General features: G+C 53.4%; 8 protein-coding genes across 8 annotated transcripts; 5 read left to right on the forward strand and 3 right to left on the reverse strand.

The window, feature by feature from the left end:
- Nucleotides 1-1,810: 1,810 nt before the first annotated feature.
- PHYSODRAFT_448534 (hypothetical protein) lies at nucleotides 1,811-3,163 on the forward strand (the record flags this gene model as incomplete). The annotated part of the gene is made up of 3 exons (XM_009519153.1): nucleotides 1,811-2,177; nucleotides 2,292-2,474; nucleotides 2,520-3,163. Coding segments are annotated over 3 exons (1,194 nt in total), but the record flags the coding sequence as incomplete, so codon positions are not given.
- A 216-nt stretch (nucleotides 3,164-3,379) lies between these two features.
- PHYSODRAFT_434398 (hypothetical protein) lies at nucleotides 3,380-3,568 on the forward strand (the record flags this gene model as incomplete). Its single annotated transcript, XM_009519154.1, has 1 exon — nucleotides 3,380-3,568. A coding segment is annotated over one exon (189 nt), but the record flags the coding sequence as incomplete, so codon positions are not given.
- A 68-nt stretch (nucleotides 3,569-3,636) lies between these two features.
- Nucleotides 3,637-4,011, forward strand: PHYSODRAFT_295045 (hypothetical protein; the record flags this gene model as incomplete). Its single annotated transcript, XM_009519155.1, has 1 exon — nucleotides 3,637-4,011. One exon carries the CDS (start codon nucleotides 3,637-3,639, stop codon nucleotides 4,009-4,011), a length of 375 nt encoding a protein of 124 aa, XP_009517450.1.
- A 503-nt stretch (nucleotides 4,012-4,514) lies between these two features.
- Nucleotides 4,515-5,261, reverse strand: PHYSODRAFT_323605 (hypothetical protein; the record flags this gene model as incomplete). The annotated part of the gene is made up of 4 exons (XM_009519156.1): nucleotides 4,515-4,767; nucleotides 4,809-4,955; nucleotides 5,023-5,147; nucleotides 5,193-5,261. The coding sequence occupies 4 exons, from the start codon at nucleotides 5,259-5,261 to the stop codon at nucleotides 4,515-4,517; spliced, it is 594 nt and encodes a 197-aa protein (XP_009517451.1).
- Nucleotides 5,262-5,655: 394 nt separating this feature from the next.
- Nucleotides 5,656-6,075, forward strand: PHYSODRAFT_435629 (hypothetical protein; the record flags this gene model as incomplete). The annotated part of the gene is made up of 1 exon (XM_009519157.1): nucleotides 5,656-6,075. A coding segment is annotated over one exon (420 nt), but the record flags the coding sequence as incomplete, so codon positions are not given.
- Nucleotides 6,076-8,019: 1,944 nt separating this feature from the next.
- PHYSODRAFT_323607 (hypothetical protein) lies at nucleotides 8,020-8,553 on the reverse strand (the record flags this gene model as incomplete). The annotated part of the gene is made up of 2 exons (XM_009519158.1): nucleotides 8,020-8,249; nucleotides 8,337-8,553. The coding sequence occupies 2 exons, from the start codon at nucleotides 8,551-8,553 to the stop codon at nucleotides 8,020-8,022; spliced, it is 447 nt and encodes a 148-aa protein (XP_009517453.1).
- Nucleotides 8,554-8,658: 105 nt separating this feature from the next.
- On the forward strand, nucleotides 8,659-10,437 carry PHYSODRAFT_310222 (hypothetical protein; the record flags this gene model as incomplete). The annotated part of the gene is made up of 4 exons (XM_009519159.1): nucleotides 8,659-8,858; nucleotides 8,960-9,089; nucleotides 9,166-9,268; nucleotides 9,347-10,437. The coding sequence occupies 4 exons, from the start codon at nucleotides 8,659-8,661 to the stop codon at nucleotides 10,435-10,437; spliced, it is 1,524 nt and encodes a 507-aa protein (XP_009517454.1).
- Nucleotides 10,438-10,661: 224 nt separating this feature from the next.
- Nucleotides 10,662-13,216, reverse strand: PHYSODRAFT_358817 (hypothetical protein; the record flags this gene model as incomplete). Its single annotated transcript, XM_009519160.1, has 3 exons — nucleotides 13,150-13,216; nucleotides 10,835-13,013; nucleotides 10,662-10,751 (listed from the first exon to the last, which is right to left on the reverse strand). Exons 2-3 carry the CDS (start codon nucleotides 12,998-13,000, stop codon nucleotides 10,662-10,664), a joined length of 2,256 nt encoding a protein of 751 aa, XP_009517455.1. The 5' UTR covers nucleotides 13,001-13,013; nucleotides 13,150-13,216.
- Nucleotides 13,217-13,586: the final 370 nt, after the last annotated feature.

The following is a 13,586-nucleotide window of genomic DNA, read 5'->3' on the forward strand; positions in this document are numbered from 1 at the left end:
GAATGTGATGGTAGTTACTCTAGTGTTAGATCCGCGTCTGAAGGGTATAACGATGGCAATGATGAAGCAGACGACATCTACACTGCTTGTGACCACATTAACGACATCGATGAAGAGGGATTTCATTTTCTTGGCTCGTTAAAGACTCGAGAACAAGCCTTGTCGCAATTGATGGGCTCGCAAACATCCGGTAAAACGCCACAACAACAACAGAGACACGGTGTGGTACACATGTTCTTTTCGCATGAATTGCTCTGCGACAACCAAGATCAAGGTTTCCGCTTCAAACAAAGTGTACACTGCGACATTGATTGGAATCCACAGTGACGTCGTTATCTCCTTCATGAGCGACGAACTGGCATTTTCACAACCCCCTTGACTTTGAAGTGAACAAACTTTTACTGGGGGGGTTTACTGGGGGGGGGGGGGGGACAAGGACCTGCCAGTTGTTTGACCACCCTTGAAATAAAGTACCAAAATGACGAATAAACGCTGCGTTTTCTACCAGGTATGGGGCAACTAAAAAAAAGATCACATTCTCGGGGAGACTTTGACATCACTTCAATGTCAGATATCTAGAAGTGGATATCTCCGAAAATGTGTATGGCAAAGAGGGTATTTTTCAAAGGAATAGTTTACGTTACATCTTCCTCGTGTTCCGGTGATTGTGTTGGAAGGACCCGAGGACGAGTTTCTCCTGGGCCGCGTCACGCTATTGGTATCGACATCGACCATCTCTTGGAGCAGCTGGCGAGTGCCGAAAGGACGGGTGAGATGGGTGCTGCGGACGAGGATGACCTTCCCCCGGAAGAGGAACTGCGATTTGAAGCGGAGGATGGAGATGTCGCAGCTGCAATGGACAATCTGGTGGAGCAGGCAGTCGCGAACGGTTTCGCTGAGGAGCACGTGGGCGGCCTGCGAGACCTGGTCCACGAATTCCCCGATGTCTTCCGTCTCCATTTCGGGAATGACACCCCTGCGGATGTGGAGCCTCTCGGCACTCCGGAACATGCCTCTACCACCGACGGCTGCTGCTTTGCAGCATTTTCTGTGCGCGATTAACTGGCTCCGGGAATCTATGGTGGACTACGCGCGCACGGTGGCGCCATTGCAGCACAAGTTGGAAGAGGTCATGGCTGCACATGGACGCCGTAAGTCGTGGCTTGCTGGAGTGGACCTCACGTGGACCAAGGACGACGAGTCTGCTTTTCGTGTGGTGCTCAAGTGGCTTTACATGGATGGGCCACGGATGGGCCGGGGTCCTCATCCAAGTGGGGAGTGGTCGACCGATACTCCGATCGAGGAGCAGCATCACATGCCTAGGAAGGGTTTTCACATTTACTGTGATCACTCTAATCTCATTCAGATTTTTGCGCCGGGACGGAAAGTCCAGCAGCATGTGAAGCGCAAGCTCCAGCGTTGGGCTCTGCGGATCACTGGGTGTCGCTGCACTATCGAGCACATCCCCGGTGAACACAACCTGTGGACCGATACTGTTTCGCGCTGGGGGCAGCCTCCAGCAGAGCCAGCAACGGGCAGCATCGCAAGAGTACACCACGTGGTGGGATATTTATCCCAAGGGTACCACAACGAAGCGCACATTTATCAAGAGGGGGCACAAACAGTTTGATTGGTTCAAAATATAAGTAGAAAGTATACTTAGGTCTAAGGCAAACGAATCACCATCTTACCGCTTAGCTACCAACTCGTCATGCAAGCACCACAGGTAGCCCTCAGCAAGGTCGACTTGGCATGCCGTTCTGAAGAGCCTGCAGTTGGAACATTCTTCACGAATTTGGAAGAAGCAGGCTCATTTATCAGGCGATATGCTTTCAACATGAACAAGGTTGTCAAGCGCGAGAAGGGCGGCTCGCTTCATACGAAGTGGCGGTCCTCTGGCCATGAAGGCGGGTGTTCCTGGCTCATTGCACTGAACCGCAAGCGTGAATCAAAAATAAGTGCGGGGACGAGCAAAACAAAGCGTAAGAAGCCTAAGTCTAAGTTTTCACATGTTCCTGATGGAGCCTGGTATATCTCGAAAATTGCCGATGGTCATGCCCAGTTTTGTAGCAGTTCCGCGCGGATAACGAGTGAATTTCTAGAGGAACAGCCTGGTTTCCGTGCGGCTATTGTAAAGGGCCACAGTACCTCATTACCGCGTGTCGTCAACAACATGAGTACAATTCATGGCGTCGACATACAAAATCAGCCAGCCATGGTTTACAAAACTATTCAGCGCGCTAAGGCGAAGAAAAAAGTGAACCCTATCGAGGAATATGCTCGTATCCCAGGTTTCCTGCAGGAATTTGCCAAAGCCAATGCTGGTTCTCATGTGTGCTGCCAATTGGATGACAAGGGAAGGTTTTTTAGAGCCTTTTTATCGATCGGTAGTGTGGTGAGTATCCAAGATGCTTTATTACCGGTCTGGGAGTGCGATGGAACTCACATGAAAGGTCCAATGTACAATGGAATCTGTTTGAGCCTTATTGGAAAAGACGGGAACAAACAGAATGTTCCAGTTGCCGTTGCTTATGTGCACAAGGAGACTGTTGGGAATTTTGCGTGGTTTCTTGCGAACTGCATTGTTGCGGGGTTGAATCTACAAGACCGACCGACATTTTGTGATCGAGGTAAGCAGTTGGGTGCACAAGTGGTGTTGGCGAAAGTAGGACTGAAGGTACATTTGAAGTTCTGCAGTGTGCACATCCGTTTTAATGTGATGGACACGTTCAAAAGTCTGAAACTCAATATGCAGAGCGTGAAAAACGACATCTTAGCATTGCAAGACGCTTCAACTACTGCCGGATTTGATCACGTCGCCTCCAGTATCGAAGGCCGGTATCCTACTGGTATCAGCAAGATTGTTGCTGACCAGCTCGTGGAAGAGCAAGTCTTCCGTTATCTACGTAGTATCCATCCTACGGATTGGTGCGTTGTCGGCTACATGCAGCCAACAGCGGAGGAAAAGAAATGGCTGGCAGATTCGTGGGATCCCTTCTCTAGTCATGGCGATCCTTTGACGTTGTTTGGTGTTCGAACAACTAGTGCGGCTGAGGGGGAAAACAATGGGTTGCTCTGGAAAGGTGTGCGAAATAAACTTGTACTTGGCTCCATGATGACGTACTGCGCTCGGGCTATTGAGGTCGTCCAAAAGCGTAAGGTGCTACTGCAGGGTTGGGTTGAGGCGGACTGCGATGTGACGCATCATGGCATGAAGCGTCACATCGCAGTCCGCCTCAAGCTTTTTAATGAAGAAAAGCTTCGTGTGGCTCAGCAGACTGTGGTTCAGGGCGACTCTCCTCTTTTCTATGTGTTCGACGCTTTTGACTCTCCAAGTAAAGAGGACACTGCTCACCTCTACGAAGTCAACATGGAGTTAGGATCCTGCACTAGGTGCACGGTAGCTGAGCAGATGAAGCTTCCATGTCGGCACATCCAAGCTGTCACATATTGGCGCTCGCAGCAAATTGATAGTAGCCTGCCCAGATACGACGTAAAGGTATTTTTTCACGATGCGTACTCGATTCCAAAGATGCACGCAGCTTTTCAGTCGATATGCATTCGCTTGCGATATCCTCGAGCGCCATGCTCAAAGTGTTGCCACCCCCGCTGTATCGGTAAGCTGGACGTGCATTAATGCAACCTAAAGGAGCAGCAGATATCACCAGGGGCAAAAATGGAACGAAAAATAGAGGTGAGTACAGCAAGACGTCCGGTGGCTTGGTCCGTCAAGGGTTCACAGCACCTACAGCAACTGAAGAGGAAGATGAGACCAAACAAATCGCAGCCTTTTTTGAAGGCCAGGTGAGAGGCCCCCTCAAGAAGAAGAAGGGAGATTATGACTGCAGCCGCTGCAGTCAACCTGGTCATAATGTTCGAAGCTGCACCGCACCACTTGGAGATGTAGAAGAAGCCGGGGTGGGCATTGTACCCGGTGACTATGTGGTCGGCGACTGTCCATTCTCGCTGTTAGGAAAGCGGGCAGAATATGAGCGAGAGATGCACCTGTAAGTGCATCACACATCAATGCATATCACTCGATCACAAGCAAAATAAAATAAAGACATCTTCATTGATATTCTGTAAGGAACGTTTAACATGACGGAGTTTCGTAAGTTGCATGCATCAGTGTGAACTGGAACGACGATGTACCTTTGATCGCTCGCCACAAGGTAAATGAAACGGCTTGAAGCACTTTCACAACACCAACGTACGTTAGGCTGCAAGATCGAGTATTACGTCTACTATGTACTTACCACAGCGTTCAGTATTCCCAACATCATCCCCAGCTCACGCTCAACTCCATGCTTCTCCCAAGTCTTCACGGCACCGGACATTGTTACCACACCACACACCATTACTAGCTTGGTGCTACCGATGCACGTCTGAGCGGTTTGCGGGAGAATCTGTAAATGGGCAACGTGAGTAGAGATCTGGCAGTATGGACGCATAACACCTCTCTCATGTTGAAGCTGTATGAGCGAATTGACCACGAGTTAATGGATTTATACTAGCTACCGCACCATGTCTCTAACTGTGGTAGAAGATGACAGATGTAGTAGAGGTAGATGCGCGGTGGCCGGCGCCATCTTATTGCGCTGCTGCTTGGCCGCGGACGTGGGCGTCTTCTTCACGGGGCTGCTGGCGGCCAGCGCGGGCGTCACGGAGGGGATCTCCTCGCTGAAGCTGGCGCCCACGGTTGGGTTCGCGCCCAGGGGCAACGGCAGCGGCACGGGCTGCGTCTCGGTAGTCGACGGGATGGGCTCGCTGCGGTTGGCGGACACGGGCTGTGCTGCTCGTCGTCGGACGGCAGCAGCAGCCGCGAGATGTCGGCTTCGTAGTCGTCGTCCTGGCAGTCGGCCAGCAGGGCCAGCGCCTCCTGCATGAGCTCCTCTTCCTCCTCTAGCTGCTCCTGCTCCATGGCCTCGGTGTCTCGAGGTGGCCGTGCTGCCATTCTTCATCGAGTAGCGTGCCGTGTTCGCCCGCGAGCGCGCCAACAGCTCGCTGGGCATCGTGAGCTACGTGTGCGCCATCTTCCTGGTCAAGCGGCTGGGCATCTTCCTCATCGGGGCCATGTCGACGGTGCTGGTGGTGCTGCTGGCGGGGCACACGCGTTCGAGTACTTCTTGCTGAACTTGTTCCTGTCGCTCGTGGAGGCCGAGTCCATGATGCACCGCGGTGTCGCACTACACCATCGGCATCGTGCTGGGCGCGGGCATGTGCGGCATGTTCATGCTGTTCGAGGGCTTCGAGGGATCCATGGTGCCGCGCTACTAGATCTTGAACGTGTCGGTGCGGCCGCACTGGCTGGCCGTGCAGCAGCAAGTTCTTGAATGGCCTCGAGAAGCTCCTGCAAGCGCTCCTTTCCCAGCTTGAAGCCGTCTAACTATATTTTAACTAACGTATAGTACCGAATAGTATGCCCTAAGGTATTATAGTACCCTGGGAATAATGTACCCTATGGTGAGAGCATACTATTACAATAGAGTACCATCAAATAGAGCGCCATATATTAGAGTGCCGTTCCGAATAGACTGCCGTCGGTATCGACTTCCGCACGCTATCCTGCGCTCACCTGAGAAGTGGTAGACAATTCCCATCCACCCAAGCTTCGCTCCTCCATCAGCACCACGCTTTACCAGCTCATTCGTCAACATGCCAGCAAGACGGAAGAGCGTGGAGCTAAGCATCAAGAGGCAAGCCATCGAATGGATTGCGAGCGAGGGTGGCGGCGTCCCGTCGAGAGCGGAAGCCCATTTTCGTGCGTCGGATTGGCGCATTTCGGCCGGCGGGTTTCGCCAGTGGTGGCACAACCGTGACCAAATCCTGGCTGGCCAAGGCAATCGTCGTCGTCTGGATGGTGGGGGTCGTCGACCGGTGCTGGGTGAAGCCGAGGACGTGCTTGTGGATCTCATCTACAACCGTCGCCTCCTGAAGGAGAACGTTACGCGCGACTGGATCGCCGCTCAAGCGCGCCAGCTTTTTCGCTCCAGCAGAACGGAGGAGGAACACGAAGAGCACCCGATCCGATTTGCCGCTTCTGATCCATGGATTACTGCGTTCATGCAGCGAAACGGACTCAGCCTTCGCCGCCGCACCAATCTCACGACGCTCACGGAGGACGAGCTGGTCAGCCGAGCTGTTTCCTTCATGCATCCAAGAGTAGGCGCTTTGATAGTGGTGGCAGATACACCACAAAATACATCTTGCTGGCATTGATGGTATAATCGTCTTGGGAGATTGTATTGATGTAGCCATTATCAAATAGAATGCCCTAACAAATAGCATGCCATCAAATAGAGTGCCCTACTCGGCTCCAGAGGGAACTCTACAAGAATAGTATGCCGCATACTAATTAGTATTATACGTTAATCAAACTGTTTGTGCCCCTCCTGATAAATGTGCGCTTCGTTGTGGTACCCTTGGGATAAATATCCCACCACGTGATGTCGCGCAGCGAGCGTGCAGTCTCACGGCTCAGGCCGCTGCAAGACGCTTCGTTCAGCTGGCCTACCATTGCTGAAGTCAAGGCTGTTCAAGCGCGCTGCAAGAAGGTCATGCATGCCCCTTGCTGCAAGTGTTGCCGAAGGGTCTTGCCACTATTCATGAAAAAATCTGGATTCCCCCGGCAGCACACTCACTGTTGATTCGACTTTTATTGATGCCCACTGTGGTGCTCAAGGCGACCGAGGTGAGCACGTGATGGCGGAGCAGTTGAGTGCGCGCTTCTCCATCAAGAAGCTGGCTGCGACGGTGGCCAAGTTCGCGCGTGAGTGTCTCCTGTGTAAGCATGTGAAAGGCGGTAAGATCATCCAGCGCAAGTGAGCTACGGACGGAGAAGTCACGATGCGCAACGAGCGTCTTCACATGGACTACCTGTTCCTGGGAGACACGCACGGATCGACTAAGTACATGCTGGTGCTTAAGGACGAGCTGGCACATTTTTGTGAGCTGGTTCCAGCGGATTCAGCGGGTTGCGCGAAAATGGACGCGTCGCCGACAGGGTCAACATTCACGCGGGTGATTCATAACGGCAAGAGGTATACGATATAACGCGTTTTACAAACTGCTCTGCATCAATAACTGTCGACTTGTGGTCTTATCTATAAAATTTCTGGACAATCAGTAATTTTAAATTACGAAGGCTGTGTTTTTTTAACAAAAACCCTTTATTGTGAGAACCGGCTAAAACGCCCATCTATAGCAACCCCTTAATAAATCTCACTAGCCTATTGTGAAAACCGCTTCATTTGACCATTTGCTCGTAGATCGATAGATTTGAACCCTGATTTAGCTCGATGGATTTGTAAATCGATAGAGCTAAATCAGTGCTCAAATCTATCGATCTACGAGAAGCGGTTTTCACAATATTATGAAGTTTGAGAAATGGGTGACCCGTCACCTGATGAAGCATTCAAGCAAAGAGGTTGATGCTGTACTCTAATATATCAAAATCGTGATATCACCGGTAGACTCTGAAATAAATTTCAGAGAACACATCTACACTCATATGTCGACGCCAGTGGAAGCGGAGCAAGGAGATTGCCATGACTTCTTGACTGTCGGTGCGCTCTGCGTGGACACACAACGCGTGGGCGATCATGTACGCATGGTACCTCCCGAGTGTATCTTATTCCACCGCCACGACTATAAGGGCATCATCGTATGGCCCGACGCTGCTCGCCATCTCTACGTGCCGCGAAATTCATCGCGTGCAACACTCTGCGAAGGAAGCGACCGGATAGAGCGCTCGCTGATAATCGACAATAACAAGGATGGAGAACAATAGGAGCTCGCAACGTGGGCGAGGCTGCTCGTACGGCTCTGAACGAAACCCGGCTGTGGCTCGTTTAAGACGCCACTTTCGGCCTGGCCGTCTTAGTGCGATAGCCACTCTCACTGCATCAAAACACGAAACACGGTGCGGGCATCAGTGGTTTTTATTTGCGGTTGACAACGACGACAAGTCATTCGTCGTAAGGAATCACCATATATTTCACTCAAAAGTTACGAACCTCTCTACGCGCTCTGCTCGGCGCGCTGATAAAAGGTTTTATGCGCGGGATTCTGCATGGCCGCGCTGTCCTTGAGCTGCCGGTTCAGCAGCTTCATCACGTGGGAGCCCTCCTGGATGTTCTCGATCGTGAACGCCAGCGACTCGTTGATGAGGTCCAGCTTGTAGATGCTCTCGTCCAGCGCCTCGGACTCGCTGCCGGTCAGCGCGCCCCGCAGCGAGTCATTGGCCGTCTCTGCCAGTACGTAGCAGCAATAGCAACAGCACAAGTGTCAGCACACAACCATCTACCCTTGCAGCCTCCCCATCTAACTCCACGCACTGAGCGTCTCCAGCTTCTTGTTCAGCGGCAGGGGCAGCTGCGGCTCCTGCTGCGCCGCCGAGCTCTGCGCGCGGAAGACGAAGGGCGACGACACGGGCACGGAGCTGGAGATGGACGAGGCCGCGCGCGCAGCCGTCACGGCCGCCAGCTCCGAGCCGCGCTCTCTCGCCTCCTGCAGCTTCTTGAAGGCGAAGCTGCGCAGCGCCGTCGTGTCCATCTTGGCTCGCAAATCGCTCTCTGCAGCGGGCTCTGATTGGCCGCTTCAGTCGGAATTTTGGCCTAGCTCAATCAACGCGCCAAGCTTGCCAGATAGATTGACGCCATGCGCACGCGCATCTGGGAGGACGCCGCCGCCATGAGCGTGGTGAGCGTGCTGGGCTTCATCATGAACGAGGAGGGCGAGGTCGTGGGCTCGGAGCGCACGCAGGTGCTGTGCAAGCTCATGCCGTCCATCCACACGCTGTCGCACCGCGCGATCCTGGCGCTGCTCATCACGCAGCTCAGCGACGCCGACGCCCAAGTGTAAGAGAGACTCACCACTAGTGCCCACCCGTTGAGTGGGGTATTGCACCCTCCCTCTATAGATGGATACACTCATAGTTTACTCTGTGCATTGATTGCAGGCTCTTCGCCGAGGGCGGACTGAAGGTGCTGAATGCGTGGCTGGTGGACGGCGCCACTAGGCGGGAGGCGGGGCTGTCCAAGGAGAAGAAGAGGTCCGAGATGTTCTCCCAAGTGCGGGCGTTGCTGCGGGTGAGCAAGGCCATATTAATTGCTGCAGTTGTGGCGATGGGAATTGACTTCTTGTGGTTGTTTGCGATTGCATCAGATTCTTGACGTGAACGTGCAGACGGACGCGCAGAGGAAGCAGAACTCGTACCTGACAGCCACCTTTGCCAAGGTCATCGAGCTGCTGGATAATGCCGGACCAGGTATACAAATGCATATATTCTGTCATGCTAACCTACCAACGGTATTGACATCGCTGCTTATGCTTGTTTGTGTTTCAGACTACGCGGCGGAGTGGAGTCGTCTGAATATTTACCGCCGCCACTTCGAGAGCTCCTGTGGCGTGCCCTCAACTGTGAAAGACGGACGTAGCGAGTCCCGCCGAGACGCTAGCAGCTTTGCGAATGGCAGTAGCTCTCGCAACGGCAAGTCCTCGAGTGACAGCTCGTCGCAAAACTCGTTCCTCTCTTCGGCCACGACTGCCACAACGTCGACCAGCAGCAGTACGACGTCGTCTCGTAAGCCAACGAGTTCAGGATCTTCATCAGGAGCCACGTCCACGACGAGTTCGTCCAGCACGACCACAACTACCCACCGAAGGGCACCTGCGTCCGTGCTTCAGTACCAGCCGAAGTCATTTCTGCAAAAAGACGGAGGACCCAATAAGCAAGACCAGGACGATCTAGAGGAATATGTGGAAGACGACGACGAGGAGATCCTGCTTGCCGACGAAGGTGTGATCACCAATGTGAACCAGGCTGCGCTGAGTGCGTCGTTGGAGCAGAAAATCAGAGGAAACGGCCACGATATGCAGTACGGGGCGCGTTCGCCCTGCCGGAAGTGCAAGCGCATGGTCTCGAAGCGCTGCACGCACTGTGAGTTCTGTGCCAAGTGTGGGCAGAAGGATCGGTGCGAGCCCATCAGCGTGAGCCCAGCACCGTCGTCTGGAGGCAATGGCAATGGCAAGAAGGCGGTAGGAAATGGTGTCGGTGGCAAGTCACTCTCAGTGAAGGACCGCAACGTACAAGTGCTAGGATCGGTGATGGACGCAGCCATCTACCACGCCTTCCGTCATGAGGACTTCCACTCGGTTTTCAGTCTAATTCAGAACGGAATGGACGTTAACTTCCAGCGCATCGAGTCCGATCGCTCGTCGGCCCTGATGGCTGCAGCACACCACGGCCGCGATGACGCTGCTAGCAAATTGCTAAGCCTAGGCGCGAACCCGTGCCTTGAGGACCACACTGGCAACAAGGCGTGGAACTTTGCTGAGCGACGAGGGCACACGGAGCTGATGGAGAAGCTCAAGAAATGCTACGAGGAATGGGAGCAGAGTCACAAGGACGCAGACGTGGAGATGCAGCAGCCCTAGGGAGGCATCGACATCAAATGGAGCTTCGCCATATGATCAATTACTACAACGAGGACAGGAGCACAGGGCGAATTCCTACTGTACTTAAACGTACCAATTGCGTGGGTGGAAATGACGGCAGTGCATTTTTCTTTATGGTTTATCGAGCAATGTGTAGCATTCTCTGGGCACGTACTTGCCACCACCTGGATTAGATGTCAGCCTTGTTTGTCTAGCTAGCTAGGTCAGAACTCCCAGTCGGGGTCCACGTCCATAGCCCACACGAATTTCTCTCGCAGCGTCTTAGAGAACACTGCTGAAATCGGCACTTCGTTCTGTAACATGGAAGCACGAGGGGAAGAAAATGTAAGCAACATGCCCAAAACTTATGCTGTCGGCAAACAAGAGCAGAACTTACTCTTTTGCACCATGCGACGGTGATGCGTGGGTCCATGTAGTTGAGCTTGGACGTGCCGAGCGCGACCTCCTTGTTGTCCGTTTTGTCTTGAAGCCGCAGGGACAACGCCTTGATCTTCTTCTTCCAGTTCTCAATCTTCTTCGCTACCTGGTCTACCGAAGGCGTTCGCTGGAACAAGTGAGCCTGGGCTTTCTTTGCCAGAGCGTCTTCATCCTTGTCGCCGGACGGCTTCTCCTTCTTCTCCTTCTTCAGCTTGATGCTGCTAGACTTGCCCTTCGCAATCAGCGTCTGCATTTGCTTCAGATCCTTCAGTTGGTCCTTCAGTTGATCCAGCTGAGCGTTCATCTTGTCAAGCGTTGTATCGAAGGACTTCGGCGCTGTACGCTGGTGATTACACAGAATGGCAACCTTACGGTTGGCATCATTGTACAGCACGACCTTCGGCGCGACTTCCATCTTGCCCTGAGGGTCCAACTCGTTTCCTGACGGTCCGGGCAACTCCTTCTCCAAAGTGAACGACGCGTTGAACGTACGGAACACCTTCGCACTGAGTCCAGGCATCAGCGAACTCAAATGCTTGTTCAGCTCCGTGACGGACAGCTCGTGGAAAACCTTCTCGTTCTTGTCCTTCTTGGCGCAGAACTTCTGCAGATTCTGGTACACCAGTTTGCCGACATCGCCGTATTGGGCCAGCTCGACGGTGTTGTTGTAGGGCATCGAGTCTTTACCGAGGAACGACAGTGTCAGAGCACAGTTCTCGTCGTTGAAGGACATGTGCTCCACACGCAGACTGCAGCAACCCACTGTGTCAGCCTCGTCCTCTCCCTTCTCGTTGCCCACACGCAGTGCCAACACATCAATGACCCACATCGCAGTCGAGCGCTGCTTTGTGAACATATCCTTGGCGCGCAGGCCTTTTGTGTAGTCCCGGCGAATTTTATCAATGCAGTTCTTCAGTCGCCGGGCCTTCTCGTATTTGGCTAAATCCGACTTGCCCTTGAAGCTCGAGCTAGCCGCAAAGAATACATACTTGATGCCGCCCATCACATTTTCGTTCCAGTATGCTAGCCAGGACACTGTGTCGCGGTGAATCACTTGCTTCCACGCGTGGCCAGGCACGTTGCAAATTGGCACACGGTCCGAGATACCCACATTGACCGTCACATCCTCGGGCATCACACGCTCCTTCAGCGTACCAGTCTTCGGGTGTTCGCCACGTCCACGGAACAGTCCAGGCGGCTCGATACGGAAGTTGCCCACCTTCTCTAGATGGCCATCGACGAACGCGAAGCCATTAGTGAACACTTCCATCTCACGCTTCTCTTTCTCCGGCTGCTTCTCCTCCTTCGTCATGCTCTTCTTCTCCTCCCTCAGCTTCTCCAAATATGTCGCAATCTTGGAAAAATCGCAGCTCTCAAAGTTCTTCACCTCATGCTGCTTGCCCAGCACCTTCTTGAAGTCCGTGAAGAAGTTCTTGTTGAAGATCTTGGCTGTCTTGGGGTTCCCCAGCTGGGGGCCGTCCTTGGGGATCGCGGCGTAGAAGCTCGCAATCTCTTCCTGGCTGGGGGTGAGCTCGATGTCCTTGCCATTGTACACCAGAGGCACGTTGTGGGGCTTGTACGGGGGCGGGAACATGACGCCGTTGTGCTCTAGCGTGCGCCACTGGATGCCCTCGGGCAGCTCCTCGGCGTTCCACCAGCGATAGGCCTTGATGGCCATGTCCAGGCGCTCGGCCTTGGAGTGCACCTTGAGCTTGCGCACATTGGCGCCCTTCTCCTTCTTGACTCTGGCCTTGCTGTCGCTCGCGGACGAGCCGGCCTTGGTCTTCCTGCTCTTGGAGGCGGCGGAGGAGGACGCGGAGGCCGCTGACGCCTTGCGCTTGACGCCCGTCTCCCTCTTCACTGAAGCCTTCTTCTTGTCTGTGCTGGCCTTTTTACTGCTGCTACTGGTGCTGGACGACGCCTTCTTGGCGGCCGACGCCCTCTTCTTGAGCTGCACCAGCGGCGTGCTGTCCGAGTCCGAGTCCGAGTCGATCACGCGCGGCTTCTCCTTCTTCACCACGCGCGCGGCATTGCGTCTGGACGAGGGCGACGCGGCCTTGGGCGTCGGAGGCTTGCTCTTCTTGCGCAGCATGGCGATGGGGATCTGGTCGTCGTCGCTGTCCATTGGCTCGCGATATCTGAGGAATGCCGGAGAAAAAAATACAGTCAGACAATGAGAGATCTTGGGGGCCCCTGACGGCTGCAGTAAAATAGGCAGTGCACCGCGCAGCCAGATCGGTAGCCGTCACTCGCCTCCCCTCAACGCGAACTCACCTCCCCGAGCCGCTTCCTGTCTGTCGCCTTCCTCTATTTGCTGGCGACGCTTGCCAAGGGTATTTTTCCGGGGTTTTACGCCACACCAACGGTACACATAATACGGAAGCAGACGTATTTAGCCGGAGTGCCGCAATTTCGTATTAACATCAGTGACACATAAAATACGAAAGTTCACCCGAATAATAGCCCGCAAATCTAAATACCGGTACTTACCAGCTGTTCGATACAAATACAGATAAACATTTTGAACCTGGTAAATGTCTGATAATTCTAGAATTTAGAGCCGCACTAAAAATAAAGTCCCGACTTTTTTGTAGCGTATTTTACGAAGTTCTGGTGTATTATAACGTGTTTCATCCTGGGGAACGTACTTAAGTAAGTTGCCTCTTGCAACGCGCTGTAGCAAGAAGAAATACCAGTCGATACAACACTCT

This window comes from Phytophthora sojae (assembly GCF_000149755.1).
Source record: "Phytophthora sojae unplaced genomic scaffold PHYSOscaffold_1, whole genome shotgun sequence".
Taxonomy (NCBI): Eukaryota; Oomycota; class Peronosporomycetes; order Peronosporales; family Peronosporaceae; genus Phytophthora; species Phytophthora sojae.